We start from the raw sequence: 23,107 nt of genomic DNA, 5'->3' as shown, positions 1-23,107 counted from the left end.
AGCGCATAGGTGTCTCAACTGCCATGCAGGACTGCTGGTTGTGGGCACAGAGCTCTAGGAAGATTCAACTATTCGTCAAGAGAGATTATACAGCCGCTGCATGATTCTTTATCCACTCATGCATTGGAAGTTACTAAACTGCAGTCATGCTTGGCATTTATATTCAGTTCTCCGTTGGATGAAGCTTTGATCATATTTTCTGCTGTCTGCTCTGCCATTATTTTGACACAAACAGAGATACACAAGACACACACACACACTCACGTATGGGTGAAGCCAGCTGTACTGCACAACACCGACTCTTTCTCACACACACACACTCACACACACACTTGAACACTTGAAACACACACACACATCTGTTCAGACATTCACAAACGTACTTAAACATTAAACAGTACACACCCACTGACAGACACAAACAGGTAACACACACGCACGCACAGACACACACATATACATACATGTAAATTGGCTGTTATACTAATATCCATTGAGTTTGGGTGACCAGAGATTGAGAAACATTTATCCCATACTGGAGGAAGTTACAGTACGTAACAGAGGAATGCAGACATGGACAGCTGACAATATTGGATCAGTCTTTACCACGCGACCCTCTCGTCTGTACAGCCCAGCTATGGTAAAGATCCATGGAAGCCATGGAGAATGTAGGAGGGAACGTGACCTCTACATGAACTGTGAGTGTTGATGTAAGTTTATCAACATGCACCAGCACTGCTGCGGATGCTACGGGCAATACAAGATGAGCCTATATGTCCAGATGATGATCTATTCGGCTACAATATAGCGTTCAATGTTTTGTGATTTTCAGCTTTCTTTTTTTCTTTATGTTTTTGCATCCCGCCATAATATGGGGGAACCCCGCTGTCGGTTCCAATCAAACGCTGCTGCTGCCCTGAAGCAATCACACAGCAAATGGGGGACATTGACAAAGGAGAGGCATGAAAGAGGGGACCAATTATTTCGCTGACTACTGACTTCATCCCACGTGTAAAAGGCTTGTTCAGTGTCACTTTTACATGATTTAAAAGCCTCACACAGTTAAATCAGAAGTCAATGAAGTCTCTCGGATATATTTTTGGGTTGAGTTGTCAACATTTCATGTTAAGTACAATTTTTTTCGACACCTGCCGAACAACAGAAAAAAAAAAGAGGGATGAAAAATGGCCAAGCATCGGCGAGGCTGAAATCTGACAACTCACTGAAAAATATCACCCATAGCTGTTATGGGTCTATGTAGGAATGGCAAATATACACGCAAAATCCAAAAAAATAAAAAATAAAAAACGACAACCCATACTTACCAAGAGATTGTTGGTTATTAATTTCATGAGAGATATGGACAAATACAGCATCAACTCATGTTGTTCACTGTGATATAAACATTCATCAGCATCTATGTGTATGACATCAAGCTACATAATCATATTATTTCACAAGAAACTCTAAATCTTTAAAGAGTAGAATATTTAAGTATTAAACAGGTTGCTTTTAAGTAACTCAATTTAAGAGTTCTGATCATTTTTTCATCTTTTTGACTAAAATACATGAAGATGAGAGACAAACAAACACAAGACAGACAGACACTGTGCATCACATAGAGGACAAACAGTTATAAACAGACATGAATAGTATTTGCATCACGGCAGCCTGTTGACTTTCACAGAGACTAACCATGTGGCACAGTGCTAAAGTGGACTGCACTGCAACAGGCCTCTCTGTGGGATATGTTATGACACATTATGTTGCAATAAAAACAAATGGGGGAGCATCACTGCAATGCTATGTCTTAAACTCCCTCTCCAGGCTAATTAATCAAGCCATAGAGTTATGGCTAAGGTTACATTTAACATTCCCAGCAGGCAGTGCTCTACACTAAATAGCCAAAGTTTTAAGTGGTGGCTTTTATCACCAATCAACTCCTCTGGCTTGTTTTTACCACAGTGAATGTTTATGTGATTTTTCTTAAAGCTATTTCATTTTGAAACTATTGACTACTATCAACAAAGTTATTACACAACTTTTTGGTTTTTGCCCCAATTTCTCACAAGCAATACTTTTTCTATACATAAAAGGTTAACTAATTTCTCTCTAATTTTGTTCAGAAAATATGTTAAAATTAAATAGTTAAATTCTGAGCGCTTCTCCTTTTCCGAGATAATCCATCCGCCTCACAGGTGTGGCGTGTAGAGATGCTAATGAAACAGCATTATTATTGCACAGGTGTGCCTGGTCAAAATAAAATGGCCACTCAAAAATGTGCATTTTTATCTTGAAAAATACAGTTATTTTCCATATAAAGCAGAGTCCTGCACAGGTCCTGTTTTTCAAAGCGACCCCGTCAAGCTCAGAGCCAGAACCAAATTGTTAGCAGCAATTATCTCAGAGCTGCACCTGTGATTAAACACATGTACAGTCACTGACTTGTTACTTACTTGTGTTCTCAGCTGGTGCAGTGCCTTCAAAGTGCTTTCAAAATAAATTCCTGCCGGCTTCATTGTATTAGTGGATGTAAATATTTAAAAAAAACACATTATTTTATTATAAGTGTTACATTATTGTTCTCACCTGCTTCCCCCCACACTTACTTCATTTTTACCCATGCCTGCATGAATTCATAAAGATATATTTTTTATCCGTTACATAACATTTTTTCATAAGATTCTAAACTATGGCTATTTCACATGGGGCTACAGATACCAATTTTATTTCTCTGGAGAGCAGTCTTGTCTCACCCACCTCTGCCTCTGATTGGCTTACCCTAACTCTAACCAATCACTCCTCATGCTTAAGTCTAACCCACCCAGCAAATAATAACTAGCCAAACAGAGGCAAAGTAGGGCAGGTCATGAAAAAACATGGTATGTGTAGCCCAATTTGAAATTAGCCATATTTCAGTACCTTTTTTTTTTCAAGATCAAACTGCACATTTTAGAGTGACCTTTCATGATGACCAGTCCAAGGCACACCTGTGCAATAATCATGCTGTTTAATCAGCGTCTTTGAGAGCCATATACCTGTCAGGTAGATGGATTATCTTGGCAAAGTAGAAGTGCTCACTAACAGGGATTGTAGAAATTTTGTGATCAAAATTTGAGAGACATAACCCACACTTTTTACTTCAACACAATGGGAGCAAAAAAATGTGTTGCATTTATATTTTTGTTGAGTGTACAAAAGTCTACATAGTGAGGAAGATATTTTAAACAATCCCAATTGTGTGCTGCAACAAACTTGAAATTAAAATCAAAATCTGAGTTAGGTTTTAATAACCATTATTCTTGCAGAGACTTCAGCTAAAAGAATATCAAGTCTTACATAAGGGACATTATATAATGATAAGAAACAAACACTGTCAGTCTAAAGCACTTGCACATTTTATCAGCTTCCCAGTAAAGTTATTATTGTCTTCATACTCAACACAGAGCAGGATTTCACCCGTGTGGTGTAACGTGGGGTCACTCAGATACATTCCACATAAATCACACATAACCTTGTTGAGGCAGATGACTCACCAGGTCTCGGACAAGAGGCACTGTCCTCTTGCGGCGTAAATCTGGCATGCTGTCAATACCATAAAGAATACTGCCAGCCCTGGAGAAGCAGACAGATTTAAGGTGTATTAATATCATAATAATGCCATGCTGGGGGAGACATTACTACAGTGAAAGGGGGGGCCTTGATTTACACAGCCGACAAACACCATGGATCATGCCTCCTGCCCAACCTGTCTCACCCCTTCCTCTTCACCTCGCATGGTGCCGACCACCAACACTGGAGCTCCATGTAATCCCTCTCACCCTCTGCTGTTCTCCCATAGACTCCCTCTCTTCCATATTGCCTTCATTTTACAGGCTATTGCTGCAGTGATGTGTCCTAATTTTTGAACCCAGTTAAACTAAACTTAAACACCAAAGTTTAAACATAAACTAGATTATAATTAAGCAAGATTCCATTTAAACTTCTCTTTAAACCTCAGTTTAGTTTTTGCTTCAAACCTAAATTAGATTTAATTATCTTGTGCCCAAACTTTAAACCCCAATTAAAATGTTTCACTTCACTCAGCACTAACTTTAAACTTACATTTGAAGAGGTTTAACTTTTATACTTGCCGCCTTTTTAGATGCATTGAGAAAAATAATCAAGTATGTAAAACAATGCAACATTTTTTTTTTTAGCTTTTTTTATAACTAGCAAGCAGTTTAACATTTTGTTAAAGCTACTACAAAGAACTCATATTTTGAGGCCTCTATGAACAAAAACGGCAGTGTTTCCACTGATATAGCCACAAAGTATAATGCCAGAGATAAAATGATCTAAATAAAATTGTCCTCTTGCTTCTGGCTAATGTACTACTCACTGTAACTTCATCAGTATTAAACTGAGACTATTTTATAAACAATTAAATCTCCTTGAAGTAGCAATACAGAACAGCTGAAAGTTAATCTTTCCCCCCTTTTTTATACTTACTCGGTCCCAACAGCAATCAAATTTATTTTTTATTTATTAATTTACTTTAATTTGGGTAAGCAAGTATCCCCATAATGATTAAACGCTGCTCAATTTTGGTTTACATGACTAAACTTGATTTACTAAACTTAGATTAGTTTTTAATTTTGCATCACAGCTCTCCTTGTTCTTAAATCTGGATTTACTCATTTTAAATCTAGTTTAAGCAAACTCCGATTAGCGTAAGTCTTAGATTAAACCCACTCTGTGAATATTGACAATGAGATCTCAAGCCCTTTAAGATGAGTTTTTCTCAGCTGTCTTTTCAACAGTTCAGTTCCAGATCTCTCACTCTCTCCATCTTCCAACTCCCTTGTGCACACTCTACACAGCCCCCGTCACTGCTTTCCCACCAGTCTTGCTCGTTTCCCATGAGGCTCTCAGTGGCATCACCTCAGCTGTCAGTCAAAGCCTCTCTAATGACCTCAACATGACATCAAGGCTCCAATGCCTCCACACAGATAAAGCTCCTCAAGCTTTCCTGTCAGCCCTCTAAGCGACATCAGTGGTATGACCCTAAAGATACACAACGTGACGAGCTGCGCTGGCCCTTGCCTCACCCTAGGGCCCCTGGTTCTCGCTGCCTTTATGCACAATGCATGCTGCAGATGGCTGCATAGTCACGCTGGGGTAATGGAGGCTAAATTTTTATCCCCCCTGACTTCATATGACAACAGTTGGCTTCATCTATCTTTCATGTAGACTTCTACCATTAATTGCTCATTAATGTGCACATTTACTGATGTTGTGAAGGCATCAGGCATCTTGTATATTCATCTTCTCTCTGTGGTATGGCACAAAACAGGGCACATGATACCTTAATTGGGGCTGCATGCCAGAGAACAGCATGCCTGTAATATTTCTCGTACATGTGCCCCAAAGTGGAGGAACAAAAACAGCACAGCAGCTCAAATTTGTGTAATTGTGAACCGATCGGATTAGGAGGTACGCCACCACTCACCCTCCAGACTGCAAGCCAAGCACTTTGGGGTCCAAAACACTGCGAGGCTGCAGAGAGAAGAAAAACACAATGTAAAACAAGAAAATACTAGGTAGATGCACACAACTACACACAAAGCAAACAACAGCAAAATTAAAACAAAAGAAATACACAATATAAGATAATGTACTTGGGAAAATACAGTACATTTGGAGGGCAATTCAGGATAAAGATAAATGATAGGAGAGGAGAAGTACAGCACAGGGAGAAGGGAGGGAAGCACCACAGGCAAAAGACCAAATTATTCCACATCAATGTAATTTGTGGGCCCAAGTCTGAGAGTTTTGCCGCTCTTGGTGCTTCAGGCCAGATTTGCCTATTGTGTAACGCTCCCTCCTCACTGACCAAAATGGTCAGTTTGAAACACAAATCATTTTCTGCAAAGAGAGGGATAAAAGGACAACCAGCACAAGTGACAGTAAGACGGCCCAAAGGCACATGCTGCATTCATGTTCATACCTACAGATATCATCACTGCAGTGTCTCTACAAAAAAACATACACACACTCACACACAGGTGGATGTATTATTTCAAATCCAATTCAAAGGAGACACAAAATTAGAGCCCGACTGATATATTGGATATTGGTCTATCACAGCTATAACTGTATTGGCATGTTGTCTGATGAGTCTGATACTTTTTTTTTTAACATAATATAATGTTCTTTTTATTTGTTATCTGTATAGGCAGTATATTTATGTATTTTTATTTTTTTATTTATGTATAATTATTAAAAATGCTTGTGAAAGTTAACTGTTTCTGCGCCCTGATATCACTGTTGAACAATAAAGTTTATTGTTAAACTGTAAAATATCTTGTCCCCATTAGTTTCCAAAGTCTCCAAATCCATGAATCGATATGACTTTCAATTTTCAATTTCTTCAAAGATCAGGATTAGACTAAATTTATCAATTTAAACTTCTTTTTCTCTGCACAGACAGACTATCCTATTATTGTCCTTTACTTTTTAACTTCTTTAAAAAGTAGTCTATAAGGTATCAAGTGTGATATAATGGCCAATAAGCTATGCTGTGTTGTCTTTAAAGTGTTGTTTTTGTTTTTTTGTTTTTTGCTTTTTTGGAAATGCGCCAGATACCATAAGTAGACTGGGGTGGAAAAACAAACAAATAGTTTGAGAACTGCTGATTCTGCCATTTGCTTCAATTCTTGGATTTGAAAGCTCATTTTCAATTAAGTATTGAAATTGTGATATCCCTGGTAAAGAAAAGCCACTGATATATCAATATCAGAATTCTTTGTAGTCCCTCGTATCGGCATCAGCCCCTAAATTCCAGTATCAGCCAGGCCCTGCACAGAATCCACTAAATCCACCACAAAACACAGTTACTTACAACACTTAACATACACACAAACACATGCACATGCAAGGAAATCACAAGTGTCCACATGGTTGATGATAGACAATGACTTAAAACCTGTGTATCCAAAGCACTGCTGTCTGAAAGGAGAAAATGACAGGAGGATGCAGCGTTAGGAAAGAGCAGCTCACTGGAAAATACACACACTTGGTTAGGACAATCTACTATTACCGCTTGATGACACAATTCTGTTTTGCCAAACAATTTATGCAGAAATGGAGACAGAGTCAACATGTGCCTCAGGGAGAAGAGCTACAAACAGAAGAATACTGTATAAAGTCGAACCAGTCAGAAAAAGCTCTGTTATACAACAAAAGGATCACAGCTTAAGGTATGATATGTGAATATTTTAAATCAGTGCAGCAAGTTAAACAATGATGGTTCTGATCGATAACATTACATGAGTGAACAGTTGTAGCTATACGGAGACATGGGACATTAGGTAACCGTAAGTGGTTGGTATCATTTTGCCATTTTGGAAAACGAACTTCGAGAGGGCAAGCCCTTTGAATAAGCAAGACTGCAGAGGTGTAATTACTGTGCTATTGATCCATGGGTGATAAATGGCAGCATAATCATGATCTAATGTGCTACAGACAGAAAACAGCTGTTCACCAGAGAAAGATCAAATTGCCACTCTGCCTCAGTCGACATGAGACACTTGTTGTTGTTGACGTGCAGTCAAATGCAGCATGAGGCAACAATGATAGAGCTTCTTTCATTAATTTTGCCAGTACTCAATTTTGTTTCGTCTCTTTACATGGAAGTTGACACCAGTTAAAACACCAAAGACTTACACCATGAAAATATTTATTGATAACCATTAAAATATCAAAAACCCTGCATCTGCACATTGATTGAGAACACAGTACATAGTATTTGGTGGATGCTATTACCCAGAGTGCTTTTCAGTGCTATTAGTGTTCACCACAAGTGCATATCTTTTCATGATGATGATCCTCATAGAAGCACTGATCATTTAAAAACATTCAAAATGCACTCTAGTCAAAATGAAACCAATTAGATTGGATTCATTCTTGAAAAGGTTAATTATTATTCATTCATCCAGCCATTCATTCATTTTTGGTCCAAATGTGACAATGGGCCTCACGCAAGAAGCCACGTATGACAATTTCCTTTTCCTTTCCTTTTTGATCTGATCCATGATCAGTTCTTATTTTATAAATAGCCATGGATTTCCGGGATTCACCAAGGGTTTCTTAATTTTGCTTTTCTCTGTGGTAAGAGAAAATGTTACAAGTGGTCAGAAATTATCAGTTATATAGAATTATTTGTTATAATCATTATATAGTGTTTAGGGAGCATAATTAAAACAAACAATGGCCCACGCCCTTCCAGTTTATGATCGAGTGAGATTCTTGAATCAACATACCTGGGTGGTTAAGAACGATCGGTGAATCTGGAGTGCACTTCTCTTATTTTTTCTCTTAACAGAAAATTAAGAGAAAATGTGACAGCCAGTTTAGGAGAATGTTGCTGCATTGTAGATATTGTCAGTGCATGAAGTGAGGTCAAAAGCTGCACACAGGCAGCGACACAACACTCAAAGAGGAGCTAAGCTGCAAATAGGTACCTTGGACAGTGATCAGCTAAGCTACTTTCAGCAGAGCTGTACAAGATAGAGCCATCTCCTCTACCAGCAAGTCTGCAGCTGCACTAGATAAAGCCTGACCACAAAGATAGACTATAGGCGGCTGATACAAACCTCATTTCACAGGTGCCTTAAATCTGTGAAGCAAAAAATGTAATTGATTGGTAGGAAACCTCTGCGTGTGTGTGTGTGCTGTGGGAAAACTGTTGACGTATCAACAGTAGCAATAAATCCTGCATTTCAGCACTGACACACATGGTCACACGCCGCACATAGATCAGAGCTCACTGGAGCAGAAAAGCCCACACGTGGCTGATAGTATAACCGGGGCTCTGCTCCAGCACACATAACAGGAACATGTGTTCTTATGTGGACATTCAGGCACACATTTACACAAAGATGCACTAACATGCACATACAGCAGGAGAAGTAAATCCTCCATGCCGCAAAAAAGTCAAAATAAAATCCAGACCCTAGTTTTATCAGATTTTTCTGAGCATTCAGCAGAATAAAAAAGTATGTCATGATCAAAGTCTAACATTGTGAGGGCATGGGGATAGTTCCAAGGAGTTCATGAAAAAAAATTGAGGTAATAAAGAGGAGCAGGACCTGTGACAACTGCCTATTGTTGAGGTCGAGGCTGACAGGACCAAAAATTTGTGCAGATGTGAGATGTGAAGCTCACCAGAGCAGAAAAACCTGCTGCTGTCAAGTCTTACACAGAGTTTCAACTCTCAGTGGAGAAAACCAGGTCTGGTCGTGACAAGCTTAAAGGCACTATGCATCATTTTCCTAAAAACTATGTAGACCTGGTGGTGGTGCCTGCATCTTCAGCGACCCCGCCCTATGCTGGTATTTTCTTATTCTCTCATTATTTTGCTGTGTTCAGGACGCTTTATCAGCCCAAATGGTCGGTATTTGATTACTCTTAACCACTGTTTATGTATTGTTTTGTCTGTGCAATGTATTGGTGTCTACATTGTGTATGTTTTATGTAACATCTTTAAAAATAAACATAAAAAGTATAAATCTCAAAAAAATCAATTATCTTTCTGGTGTGTTTACAACCAACAACTGACAAATCCTGCATATTCTACCTTTAATATCCAAAGTCAAACATAGTGTGCCAAAGCCTTTTTAATGACATGTGATTATTTGTTTCAATCACAGCAGCAATAATGTTAAATCAATAGCTAACTAGCCAACTAACATAAAAAAACAAGTCAAGTAAATGATGACCAGGTAAAGTCAAAACAACAAACATCATTAGTGAATCAGAATTCAACAAGTTCAACTTTTACGACATGTATGATCAGCTACCGTAGCATTATAACAACTTGTTAAATGCAGGGCAGGATTTAGTACCAAAAGACACAAAATGAACAGTGAGAAAGCAGCTTTGCGCTGCCTGGGTATGCTCTCTGTTCAAACAGCTTAAAATGGCCCATATTTCCACTCAGTGCCAAGGCAGGAATTAGTTTGACCTTCACGTATGCTGCCAACAGAGCCATTCAACACTTCCACTTCTACCTAGAGACCAGGGTGCGTGTCTGCTACCAACACTGGTTTATTTAAGGACAGTCTTTCCCTGACGTCATCCAGTTTTGGTTTCCTAAACTGGACGAAAGAGTACTTTGAGGCTGGTGCATCTCTATCCCACCACTGGGCAGATTCAGGTTTCTTTAAAATGTAATCAATTGATTGATTAATTAATCTGTACCACACTAAAATAATTACATTGCTAACTGATCTTTTTCATGGCAAACATTTTGAAATGTTATAGCAGAAAGTGCACAGGTGTAATTAATAGCAATTCTATTTGCTGAATTCCATTTAAAGGCATATATGTAACATTTCCACATTAACAGGCCAAAAAACGACTAGACCAATGTTTAATATTTCTTAACTTGTGTATTTACACTGTCCCAAATGTTTCAAAAAATGTTCAAGCCCAAAGAAATTCTTAATTCTATTCAATGTAATGGTGGTTTCATTTGATCACCTGTCACTGGCGTATTTATGTCTAGACCTAACCAACTCAGATGACCCAAATCAATGAAGGCTATTAGACAATCTGAATCAGAACGGGGCAGGTCATGACTTCGTCATCCTATGAAAAACATTGGATTACCCGCTTGTAACTGCTGGGGAAACATGGGAAACAGATCATACATCAGACAGTGTGAAAGGAAGTCGACAATCTAGCTAACAAGCCACTCTACAGACATTTTTCACAGAAGCCAATTGATACTAATTAAGGTCCCATTCCATTCAGTGTAGCAGAGCCTTTCCAGTGAGTCAACATGCACAGTAGCAGCACCCTGACTTTGTTTGACCTGAATGGAACAGAACCTTAACTAGTATCATTGGTAACACGTGTTTACACTATTTCATACCAAAATAGTTGCTTCTCATGATGGAGCACAATTATCCATTGCTGTCTGTTGCATGTTCAGTTTGGCGATGACAACAACAACTCCCATGATTCCACACTACTTCCCAGTGTCACCAAACTGTGTCTATTGTTATTGTTTTGATTGAGGAAACCCTAACCGTTCAATTAATCTATTATTGAAGTCATATGCATGTAAAATGATCACTGGCAGTGTATTTTTTGCATCAGTGTGGGACAAAGAAAATACTGTTTCTCGTTTTTCTGCAGACTGAAATGAATTACAAACAGCCTGTAATGTTTCTGTCTCTGTCCATTGCTGTATCATGTGTGGCTGATAAAGCAGCAGAATAACACTGTAAGATGATGCATGGTGTAAAGTTAACAGCAGTGGTGCAGACATCACTTTTAACATGGCGGTGATGAAGAAACTCTATTTAAAGTGACTTCTGCTAACAGAAACATGTTCCATGTGTTGATAATCCTCATATATCGTGTTTGGGTGCTGACAGAAAGTAAACAGAGCACTGCCTCTGCAGATGCAGGAGGAGGACAGGTCACTCTGTGCCTCACTTCCTGCACTCGTGCAGAGCAGTTTGTCCCGCTGAGATAAGTCATGTCCAGTTTGTGGAGCGAAAGAGAGCCAAACTGTTGCATCTCTGTAATAATACTGAAACTAGTAGGGTAATATTTATTATACAGTATGTTCTATGTATATGTGTTCATTGGTTGCAATTCTTTTGTTGCTGTTGTTAGGATCTTTGCAAAGCTTGATGCAAGCTACTGCTAAATGACAGCAAAACCTTGACATTTCCCTTGTACAGATGGAAGCAAACACATTTTATGTGACCATATCAGGCAATTTGAAAGCAGCTTCATTAATAATCTCACTAATTATTTACAGGATAACAGATTTATGATACAGCAGGACGACCGAAGGGGGATGTGTGTAGAGAGAGGTTGCAGTCCTTGAGGCTTTGATGTAGTGAAATGTAGTAGCTCAGAGTGAGATGTGAATGTCCTGGGTGCCTGTGCAACCAATTTGTTCACTGCTTGTCCCTCTGATGACTCAAATAGTACCACATGACCGAACCATGTCTTGCTATAGGAGAAAACACATCAACTACAGTACATGAGCAATATTAGCACTCACTGTTCTGCTTAACTCCTGTTTTTCAGCTATGACTAAATGTTTGAGGCTGTGGAAGGCTGATGTCAAAGGGTTTATTTAGTTCAATTTCAGCAACAAAAATAGATTCCCTGTGGGGACAAACCAGCAATAGAGCATTGGAGTAAAATGGGTTATTGCCCTTGCCTAATCAGAGATACTCTTGTTTTGTTTTGTGAAACTGAGATTTAAATTGTGCACATAAAAGCAAAACTATTGCCTTAATCTGAGTTCTTATGAAATTATTCTAGTGCAAGTTCAGGGGGAAAAGTACAAGCATTATAATAATGAGGATGATTTGGCAACACTGCAATCAGAGCATGATGGCACAGTGTTTAAAGTGTCTAATCTGAAGGCCAGAGGTAATGTGTTGTAACAGCTCCTCCAAGTTATGAGCGTAAACTGTGGAGAAGAGGCTTTTCCTGTTTACAACAGTCAGCCGAAAACAGTGATACTGAATCCGTCAGAGCTTTGAATTGGATGGGATCACCTAAAACAACAACGAAGACTCTTCACTCCCTGTATCTGCATTTTTCATATCCACACTTTTCTCCAGAAATGGTGCACTAAGCATAAAGAGGGTCTACCTCCTTTGCTCCCCCAGGAGCAAGCGGCAAACTTCACTAGCAGCAGACCTCTATAAATATTCCAAGCAAGGCTGACCTGGTTACAGAATGCCCTTGGGAGTGTGAATTAGCATCTGAATACAGACGCTGCTGTAGCCAGTTGAAGACAGGCCTGGCAGGAGTGGCAGTATTGCTGAGACTCCCTTCACAGCTCCAACACAGACCAGCGAGCACGCTTCAGAGCACGAGCATGATGAGCACACATCAGCGACTAGAGATGAAGGCATAAAGCTAATGAGGGAGTGTGTATGTGAAGTGTATCTGTCTGTGCTTCCATCTATGGCTGCATCTCTATCAGTAGCCTAATGACTTTTAAGCAATTGCTCCCAATTTCACATAAATACATATTGGATGCTTTTCTATCAAGAGAAAATGTGTACATGGGTAATATGCTAAATGTCAGGTCGTTGTTGGTAATACAGCATTGAAGGGTTGCTTAAAACTGGTCAGACTGTCAGAGTTATTTAATGTCAGGTAGCATAGGCTGCATTTTTATGTGTCAAACAAATACATGAGAATGTTTTGGATAACAGTGACAACGGAAATTTCAGTTGGATTGTTTTGATGCATTATTTTTCCAACAAATACTGCAATATTCTATTTAGTGTAAAAACTTTTTAAGTGATATTGTATCATATGTGTTGGATTTATTACTACATAAACATGCATAAAGTGTCTACCTCCAATATTTACAGTGACCTCTCATGATCAACATAACTATAAAGTAAACAGCTGAGTAGAGCATTTATTTGTAGAATAAGTAAGCATGGCTAGTTAGTAAGGCTGTGTATTGGCAAGAATCTGGCAATATGATACATATCACGATACGAGGTTGCAATTCAATATTAAAGTAATATCACAGAGGGAGTGCCGTTGTATTGAATAGCAGCACAGCTGTGATTCAGTCGTTTGCCGAAGATCCAGTTACAGTTCTACAAGTGCCATTTAGTTAACAGTAATAAGTGACAACAGATGATGATTTCTTTGTCTATTTGCTCACTCAACACTCACTCAACACTGTCCTGCACACTAACTTTAGGTTGCTAGCTATTTTGTGAAGCTGTACATATTACCCTCATAGAGCTCCTCAGCCTAATCGTCCTGTCCTCGACCAAAACAGCTTGAAAAGGTGGGTCTTGGTCCGTTTCCAAACAGACTCAGGTTTGGCTCATTGTGGTCTGAAAGCAAACAAACTAACCACAAGATTTTACGAAAGCAGCTATGTTATTTTAGCTTATTTAAACTGTTCAGGGAACAATCATATAATGATAGCATACATTTATGCAAATCATTTCGTAGCCACACATATGCACGTGAGTGTGGGTATTTTCCCTGATTAATAGGTGAAAAGCTGTTCAAACTGCTGTTTCTTGTATCCTACTCTGTGTACTTTGTCAGATTGAAAAGTGTGTGACACTGATCCCACAGTAATAAGCCCTGAATCACTCCTGTACAAGACATCTCATTTTTGTCCTGTCTGTGGTCTCTATCTGTTAGTCATTGTAATGTTAACAGTAAACAGTTTTTAGTGTAAACAGTTTTTAGAACATCTGTAAAACAAAGTGACACCTGTAGTCTCAGTGCTGTTGTACTCTATATCAGCACTCATGGAAGGCCACTTGTCCAGTCAAATTACTTGGTCCAAACTAAATTGCGATATATAGCAATACAGTAGGCAAGCTAATCTATTGCTTTTTAGAAATCTAATTATAGGGAAACTGTCATAATATAAAAAACACATCCACAAAATCTGTGTTTAAAAAATTTGCTTATTTATACAGTCAGAAGTGTGAGGACTTCAAGCACAACACAAAATGAATTACCTCCACATATTTTTGCATGCATCACAGTATCATGATACAATGATTTTAAGAACTGGTGCAGTATCACAAACCATAATATCACAATACTCAGTTGCATTGATATTTTCTTACACCCATACTAATGAGAAACCATTTACTAATATGCAGACCAAAACATGACTATACACCATATTACATATTGAAAACAAACATTAGGCTCCAGCCTCACATTTCATCTCCTCATCCCAGCCTGTCTCACCCTGTATATATTGCACTGTTGGACTAAGTGAAAACTAACAAAGATCATGATTCAAATGTCTCTGTTTACAGAGGCAGGAAAGAACAATGTAGAGACACTATAGAACACTACTGACTTATAGAAAGATTAAGAAAAGAGCCAAAAGCCATCGGACAGTGAGGACAACTGGTTGCACATTTTCATTTGGAGTCATATGCCTGGAGTCTGCTGCACACCTCGCCTCACACATGCGCAATTCAACAGTGAGAAGTGAGTCAATCACTCCATGAGTCAGATAGCCGGATCGACTTTTAACACCTCTGGCCTGTTAGACCAGCAAAATGCCATGAATTAGAATAAAAAATGGGCAATCACAATCAATACATAGCAAGAGCTTACAGCAAAGATATGCCACAGATACGTTTTAGGGGATTTAGATGTATGTAATCCATACTTCCTTGTAAACATGCTTATCTATATTATGTGTGATGTTAAAAAACAAATTAAGGCCCATGTATTGTACAAGACCTTTGAACTCAAACATTAGTATCAGTAGGCTCAAAGATACATTATTGATTGGGCTTTAATTTCAACAAGAATTACTGCAGCATTCCCTCTGCCTATAATCTCACTATGTTGACATGGATGAGTTACCACACATTATAAAACTAAATTGAATTGTGTGTTAGTGTATATAGGTCTATGGTAATAATACTGATGATAATGTATAGTCCTCTGCCATTTTTATCTTCTCCACTAATACCTTATATGAACGGCAGTATAAGTTTGGACGGCATGGTTACATACAACCTTGTGACAGAACAGGAAGCTCTCCTAATTTACGACTTACTAAATAAAGTTATAAGTTATTCTCTACAGGGAGTGTGGTTAATGTGGCCACTGAAAAGATTTGCGCACAATCTGTCACACAGCCTCACAATATTGAGGTGTAGCCTGTATTCCCTCAACTAAAGTACAGTATCCACCTCACCATGAGCACCACAGTTGCAGCTACATATGTAGGTCAAGAGCTTTTTCATTTTAAGTAAGAGTGGAAATTCCCTCGTCTCTTTTTTTTTTCATCCCTGTTGAAAGACTACTTTTCCTTCAATGAATCAATCTTAACCATTTATACACCCATGGTGATTTTAAATTGCTTCCTTTATAAGTAGGCCTAAGCCTTGACGCATCAGCTATACAGCAGTTTGATTCAAGGAAACTACCGCAGCGAGGAAGAAGTATGATCCAAAAAGTCAAATTAGATTATTGGCATAATATTTTGATACATATGACATATAGTATATTGTCAGTATGTACCAACATTATGTTCACACTTGTATTAACTGTTCCACTTCAATGACAACCAAGAGCAAAATGTAGTCATGTTTTTTCCTTCATTGTAAAGAATTGATGATATTTTTGGAGGTCTGCCATATAGTGCAGCTTTTGAGGTCTATAAAAATTTAATGAAATGATAAACCTCCAGAAATCATATTTGACAGTCTTATCCCTTGAGCCACAGTCCGCTAAAAGAGAATCTAGCACTGTGCCATGGGAATACAAATACACAGTCAATGCCACCAGTAACACTAGCACCCACCTTCAGAGAGAGTTCCCTCTTCAGTTTTTCAACTCAAAATAAATTACAAATTCAAAGAGACATCATTCAAGTGGTTCAAAGTCTGAGGTTCCCATAAATCCAACAATATTAAAACACCAAGTTTCAAGTGTTGGCCTTGTCTTCAACAAAGAAATCACACTGAATACAAGCTTCCACTAAGAACACAGAGGACCCAGTGGATGTCTAGGATTACCACACAATGTTTTTGTATGTTTTAACTCATTTTCCAAAACAGACTATAGCTTTAAGATTCAGTTTTCCTCCTCATAGACAGCATTTGGTTAATAATCATGTCAATGTGGAATAAAGTCCGCTCAAAACTGCCATTTTATGTCTATGTTTGCTTGTTGTCTTCTCTTCTAAAAAAAGAAATATCAGAGAGCATATTTAGATGGACAGTGCACTAACTTCTGCAGCTGATATGTTGGCTATGGCTTTTGTAAAGTAATGTTAAGAATGCACAATTTGTTTGTAGTTAATGTGCTCTACCACAAATCCACTGTTATAGTCACAGGTTTGTTTTGATGACTACTCACTGTTACTGTTACTATTATTTACATATGTTTAAATGCACAATAATATTAGCATTTCATTGCTATCAGCTGATAAAGGCTTTAAAATGAAATGTCATGTTGGCCTGAAATGATCATTTCTGTCAATGTGATGGGAAAATAAGATGACACTGTGTGTCAATCATGAGAGGAGGTGCCAAATCATATTGCTTCAACACTGAAAATTTATTTGCCCATCTTAAGAGCCCTCATCACAATCATTCTGAATGATGACAAATTCATGAAGAAGAAACAGAAACCAATGAAAAAAACTGTCAGCAATAGCAGTGTACAGTAGGCATAATAATAAGTTAATTCCACTACTGGATAAACTTGATGTTCTCTTCAATTAGATGCAAAAATATGCATATATCATCAGCAATCATTGGCAACCACCCAAATGAGTTGGAAAATACTCACAAATTGAATATCGGCAAAAAGCCAATATTGTGCATGCCTAGTTTATATGTAAGAGAACCACAGTTATGACCTGCCATGTATTGCCAATGTAAAGCTTTGTACAAAATCAAAGTGACATTAAGACAAATAAAAAGGAGAGCCATACCTCCTGCCAGGATCTGCTGCTCCAGTTCAGCCATCTGTTTCCTGTAGGCCCTCAGTGCTGCCTCTTTGAATGTGGGACGGACACGTTTCTTGGGTGGGGCCTCTGCAGGCTTCTCCTCTGGAACATTTTTGTTTTCATCCTCCTGCTGTTGCTCCACTTTTTCAGTCACCTCTGTGGCCTCCTCTACTATGTCCTCGACCTCCTCTAATTCCTCATCGCCCTCTTCCATCTCCTCTGTCGCATCATTGTCCTCATCTGGTTCCTCGACATCTACATACTCCACCATTGCGTCAAATTCAGCAGTGTCCTCAGTGAGTTGGGTTTCATATTCCTCACTGTACTCTTCATCATACTGCTCATCCAAACTGCAATCATACTCCAGAACATGTGCCTCTTTTGTTGTCTCAAAGTCCTCTGTGGCTTCAAAATCTTGAGAAGCCTCAAAATCCTGAGAGGCATCATTGTCTTCAGAGGCCTCAATGTCATCAGACACATCATAGTCCTGAGAAGTCTCACACTCCAGTGCAGGCTCGTCTGTTTCCTCTGTCTCCTCTGCCTCATTAGCATTAGTTCTGTTCTCCAAGTTAGCTAGTACCTGCTCCATCACTTCAACATAGTGGGTCTCACTGTCCACTGGTTGTTCTGCTCCCTCTGCCTCTGCACCTGTTTTCTGTTCCTCTGCCTTGTAGAAGACAGGCTCTGTGCTGACATCTGAGTCTGCTGTAGTACTAGAGTTATTTACAGTGGAGGACGACAGGGTGCGGAAACGCCCCATAAATGAAGTAGAGGAGTTAGTGGGCTCCTCAGGAGGAGGAGGAGCAGGGGTCTGAGAGCCAGACTTCCAAACAACCTCCAGAGCTGACTTAGCCCTCTGCAGTGTAGAGCCAAAGCCAAAACCAAATGACTTCTCACTGAGGTCTATGCTGAGCCTGCTGCTCCAAGACTTGGGAACCTCCTCAACCTTCTCTGTTCGAATCTCACTCTGACTGCGGTACATAGTTGAGGACTTATTCTGAGCCTGGTGAAAGCTATGATTGACATCCAGTTCAGGGAATTTTTCTTTAGGAAGTGTTTTGGAGTATTCCTTAGGGAGTTCTTTCGAGGCTACTTTGGGCGCTTCTTTAGGTGCTTCTTTAGGTGCTTCTGTTGGGGCAGCTTTAGGAGTTTCTTTGGGGGGCATCTTAGCACTCTCTTTAGGGACTACCTTAGGGGCTTCTTTCAGAGGTGTTTTAGAAACTTCCTTTGCAGGTGTTTTAACAGTCTCCTTCGATGCTACTTTAGGCACCTCTTTCATGACCTCTTTTGTGGGTGGCTTTGCAGCCTCTTTTGTAACCTCTTTAGCAGCAACTTTCTGACCTTCTTTAGATGCAACTTGTGGAGGTTCTTTAGCAATGACTTTAGGGGATTCTTTAGGTGATTCTTTAGGAGACTCTTTAGGAGTTGAGGCAGGGCTCTCAAGTGGTGTTACTTTAGGACTCTCTTTAGGTGACTCTTTAGGACTTTCTTTAGGAGTTATTATCGGGCTATCTTTTGGGGTCACTTTAGGAGTGACTTTAGCAGCCTCGCTAGCAGTTACTTTAGATGTCACTTTAGATACCTCTTTAACCGCAGGCTTTGTGGCATCTTTCGGTGTGTGTTTATGAATGTCTTTAGGAAGGGTTTGAGAGGGTTCTTTAGCAGCTGCTTTCTGAATATCCTTAGGTAACTCTTTAGGAGCTGCTTTGGAGGTCACTTTAGGTGAAACCTTAGCAGATACCTTAGAGCTTTCCTTTGGCAATAGTTTGTTGGTTTCTTCTTTAGGAGCCAATTTAGTTTGTTTATGTGTCACTTTAGCGGCTGCTTTAGGGTGATCTTTAGATGATACTTTTGTGCTCTCTTTTGTGGCCACCTTACCCTCTTTAGACTGCCGGGTGGATGTCTTGATGGCAGACTCACGTTCTGTGATGGGTTGAATAATATGGGTGGTTATAGGTGGAAGGGCAGCTTCTCTGTCAAGCATCATGAATTCCTCATCTCCTTCAAATTGTAAATCAACCTCCTGACATTTAGTGATGTTTTCTGGAAAACCAGGGATGGTTGATGGGTCAAAGGGACTGCTAACCTCTATGGAAGCTTCCAAACCAGAGTCAGCGCCCTGCTCCAGATGATGCCAGTCTTTCCAGGGTGACAGGTCACCTTGGAGAGAGAGCTGGGAGCCACTGTAGTGACTTCGGTCCCCAGACATGCAGACAAGTCCATTGCTCACCCCGCTATCAATAGTTTCTGTAGTCTCAATCTCATTGTGTTCATAGGTTTGATTCTCAAGTGCGTGACTGGGGCTAGCATACCAGGAGGATGCCATGTCTTCTTGTTTTCTCTGCCACAGTTCCTGATCTGAGGAAGACAGCAGAGAGCAGCCGTTAGCCCGTGTGAAGTACTGACTCTCTGAAAAGTCCTCTGAGTATGACTGACAAAGTTTTGAGCAGTCAGACTCAGAGCGGCTGAGTTTAGGGGTGGAATAGTCACTCTGGGATAGCCAACCAGGGGTCAAGTCAGAGTAGTAAGCCTTTGCATGCTTGTCTGGGTCATAGTAAGAGTCATCAGCATAGTGAACTGTGCCTGAGTAGCCTGCTTCCTCTCCTGACCGGCTATGGTCATGGGGCCGCCTCTTCTCTGACTTGCTCTTGTGAACAGGCTTTGAAATTACCATTGCATATTTATTTCTGCTTAATTCATCTAATTCTTTATCACTGTCCATTGAGTCCCAGTCATCACTCTCCACTACTTTATCCTTTCCTGAGACCTTTATATCCATGCTTTCATAGGTTTGTGAGGAAGACATTGTTTTGTCTTTTCTCTCCTTTCCATCATGAGTTAAGCTATCAGTAGAGACTGTAATGCCTGTTCCTTTAAGTTTATAGCATTTTTTCAAGACTACATCCCTATCTTGGGGTGTTGCAAAAATAACAATAATAGGGCGGGGTTTTGCATTAGAACATTCTCTTTGTTGCCCTAACCTATGAGCAAGCTCAATTTTAATTGTTTTATGGGCATCAATGAAACCCATTTTGTCTTTTAGTATTTTATATATAGTACTCTCTGTTTTCTCCGACTTTTCTTCAGGAACATTGAGGAACCTCAAGGTTGAATTATTGGCCTGGTGGCTAATTTGTTTTATGTAATCATGAATATCACGTGTTTCCCTTCTAGACTGGACGAAACCTGAGCGAAGCTGCTCAATCTCGCTCTGAACTACTTCCACACTGCTGGAGATCTCATCTATGGAGCTTTTTAGGGCATTCACATGGCCGCGTAGCTCAGAGAGTTCTGTCTCTATCTGGCTGATCCCTTGAAGCTCCTTAAAGATCATCTCCATTACGTCCTGGGTTTGACTGATGCAACCCGTGGAGGAGGAGCCAGGCTCCAGGGTCGAGCTCTTTTGCTGCCGTCCAGCACGGTCCAAGGATTTGCTCCGGATGCCCAGGGTTTTCCTCCAGTTGCTCACCTCGGAGTCTGAGGAGACACATTCCTGACTCTTTTTCCATTTCCTTAACTTGCGTAGAGCACCCAGCCTAAGTGTATGTAGACTGGAGCGTTCCACTCGTTCACCCTCAGAACTGCCATCAGAGGGAGCCAAACTGATGAGGCTCTTCCTGTTTCGTCTCACTGGCATAGTGTATGATTTATGCTCATCCAGTCTCCTGATAGGTTTTGTCTCACTCAAGGAGTCAGAGTAACTGCTATCAATCGAAAGAACCTCAGGAAAGAAGCTTTCATTATTATTCAAAAAAAGAGAGCTTTTCGGGAGGCCATTGGCAATAGCTACACGATAACTGAAAGTGGGTGACAGGGATGAGCAGTCGTTCTTTCCGTCGTCTTCTTCCAACGATATGTTACGTGCCGAAGAGCATTTGGAAATCTTTTTAACTGTAGTCTTCAGTGTGGTAGAGAGAGTTAGATTGTGTGCTTGCAAATCAGTGGTCAATTTGGGCTCTTTATTTTCGCTTCTCTCTTTCTTCTTTATTGGGTTTGCCAATTTCTTTGTAAACATTCCTTTGCAAATCTTATTAATGTAGGATGATATAGTCTTTATTAGGGCAGAAACCATGGATGTCAATCCTGTGGACTGTTTTTTCTCATCTAGTGAAAGAAGTTGGCTGAGAATACAGCGGTGGTGAGCCAAGCACAATCAACCTGTGCCTGACAGTAGGACCAGCTCACAAGCACTAAAACCACAGTCCATGTACAGTCTCACTAATACTTTTAAATCCAGTGGTCTTCGTCCAGAAAAGGAACATCTCTCTGAAAAAAAAAAGAATATTTACAATTAGGTTGCAGTTTCCCAAATTACACTCACCGACAAGCAGGAAGAACTTATGGTGAGTTATCACTTTGCGACTACCAAGACAGTGGACCAGTGTCTTTAACATACATGTCAAAAATCTCAATCTCAGACCTTATTTTGCAAAAACATCAGTGATTCAAAGCAGACCTCACATTTGAACATTCAAACAAAGGGCGATTTTGAGCTTCATTACTTGATGTTATGTATTATGAACAATTTTCTTTAAGTGCATGGCTTTACAGCAAAACCCACAGTCACTCATCCTACTTAGACATCACTTGAACTCAAAGGTGCTGATGGAGAAGGAGAGGAACAGACAAAGATAGAGAAGTAAAGTATAGTGTGCGTACACTGTATGTGCTTGTGTCTGAGCGGAAGTAGCGGGATTTGAGGGGTAATCATTTGCATGGGTGTGCATTTGTGTGTGTGTGTGTGTGTGTGTGTGTGTGTGTGTGTGTGTGTGTGTGTGTGTGTGTGTGTGTGTCAGTCAAGGTCAATAGACCCACTGGCTGCATTGATGTATCCAGCTTCTACAGCAGTAGATAGCCAATTATTCTAATTGCTTCAGTGCTACAATACTCTTGTCAGAGTGTCTATGAAACACAGAGAGCACCAAGCTAAACCATGATTGCTCTTCAACATTGTGCTCATTATAAATAAATATCTAGCTTGATGGCAAAAGCTGTCGCTAAAGAACCTGGATGATATTTGGTCTCAAACAATGGCTCAACACATCAGTTTTCTAAAATCAGATTCAAACAAAGACACAATCTGTTTGTTGGCTATTTCCCATATTAATTACAATGATGAGGATGATGCTGGTGTTCCCACTGATTGAATTAAGTAATGGCCTATGGTGTCATGCATTTAATGTCCCAATTAGTTTAATTGGACACATTCAGCACCTGGTACCTATGGTACCATTCAGGTACCACAATGCATCTGTGCAGCAGACTGTATAGTCACAAAGAGGACAAGATGGCCATCTTAGGCCAGAGAAATCTTGAGTCATGCTGCATAATCTTAAACCTTCAAATGGCTTGGAGTGGTTCTGAGAGGTGTGTGGTTTCTACAGAGTCGAACTGGCCAACTGAGTCGAAAGAGGGATGTTTTTTGCGCAGAGGATCTGACAGCTGCTCCACATTAGTTCTGGGGTTTAGAGCTTGATGTGTCTACAGTTTCATGACCACAGAGACATGTTCACTTCAAATGAGCTGTGAAACACAGCATCACAGTTAGCCTTTATTGCTGGGCTCTGAAGAAGGACCAGGCATTAGCAAATAGAGCTTAAGGTTGCC

The 23,107-nt window shown here is 39.8% G+C and overlaps 1 protein-coding gene across 2 annotated transcripts in view; it reads right to left on the bottom strand.

Annotated features, from left to right (window-relative positions):
- The window catches only part of unc13c (unc-13 homolog C (C. elegans)), a 139,456-nt gene that overhangs the window by 108,076 nt on the left and 8,273 nt on the right, over positions 1-23,107 (bottom strand). For both annotated transcript variants that reach the window (XM_084720181.1, XM_084720178.1), the window contains exons 2-5: positions 17,486-21,766; positions 6,968-6,990; positions 5,492-5,538; positions 3,537-3,615 (exon numbers count right to left, since the gene is read on the bottom strand). In XM_084720181.1, coding sequence (XP_084576307.1) covers positions 3,537-3,615; positions 5,492-5,538; positions 6,968-6,990; positions 17,486-21,572 — 4,236 coding nt within the window. In that variant the 5' untranslated portion in view covers positions 21,573-21,766. The remainder of the gene's footprint in view (positions 1-3,536; positions 3,616-5,491; positions 5,539-6,967; positions 6,991-17,485; positions 21,767-23,107) is intronic.

The sequence above is a fragment of the Lutjanus erythropterus genome, chromosome 1 (genome assembly GCF_056507025.1).
Source record: "Lutjanus erythropterus isolate fLutEry1 chromosome 1, fLutEry1.hap2, whole genome shotgun sequence".
Taxonomy (NCBI): Eukaryota; Metazoa; Chordata; class Actinopteri; order Lutjaniformes; family Lutjanidae; genus Lutjanus; species Lutjanus erythropterus.
The sequence above is the reverse complement of the archived record's forward strand: the minus strand, read 5'-3'. Positions and strand labels throughout refer to the sequence as shown.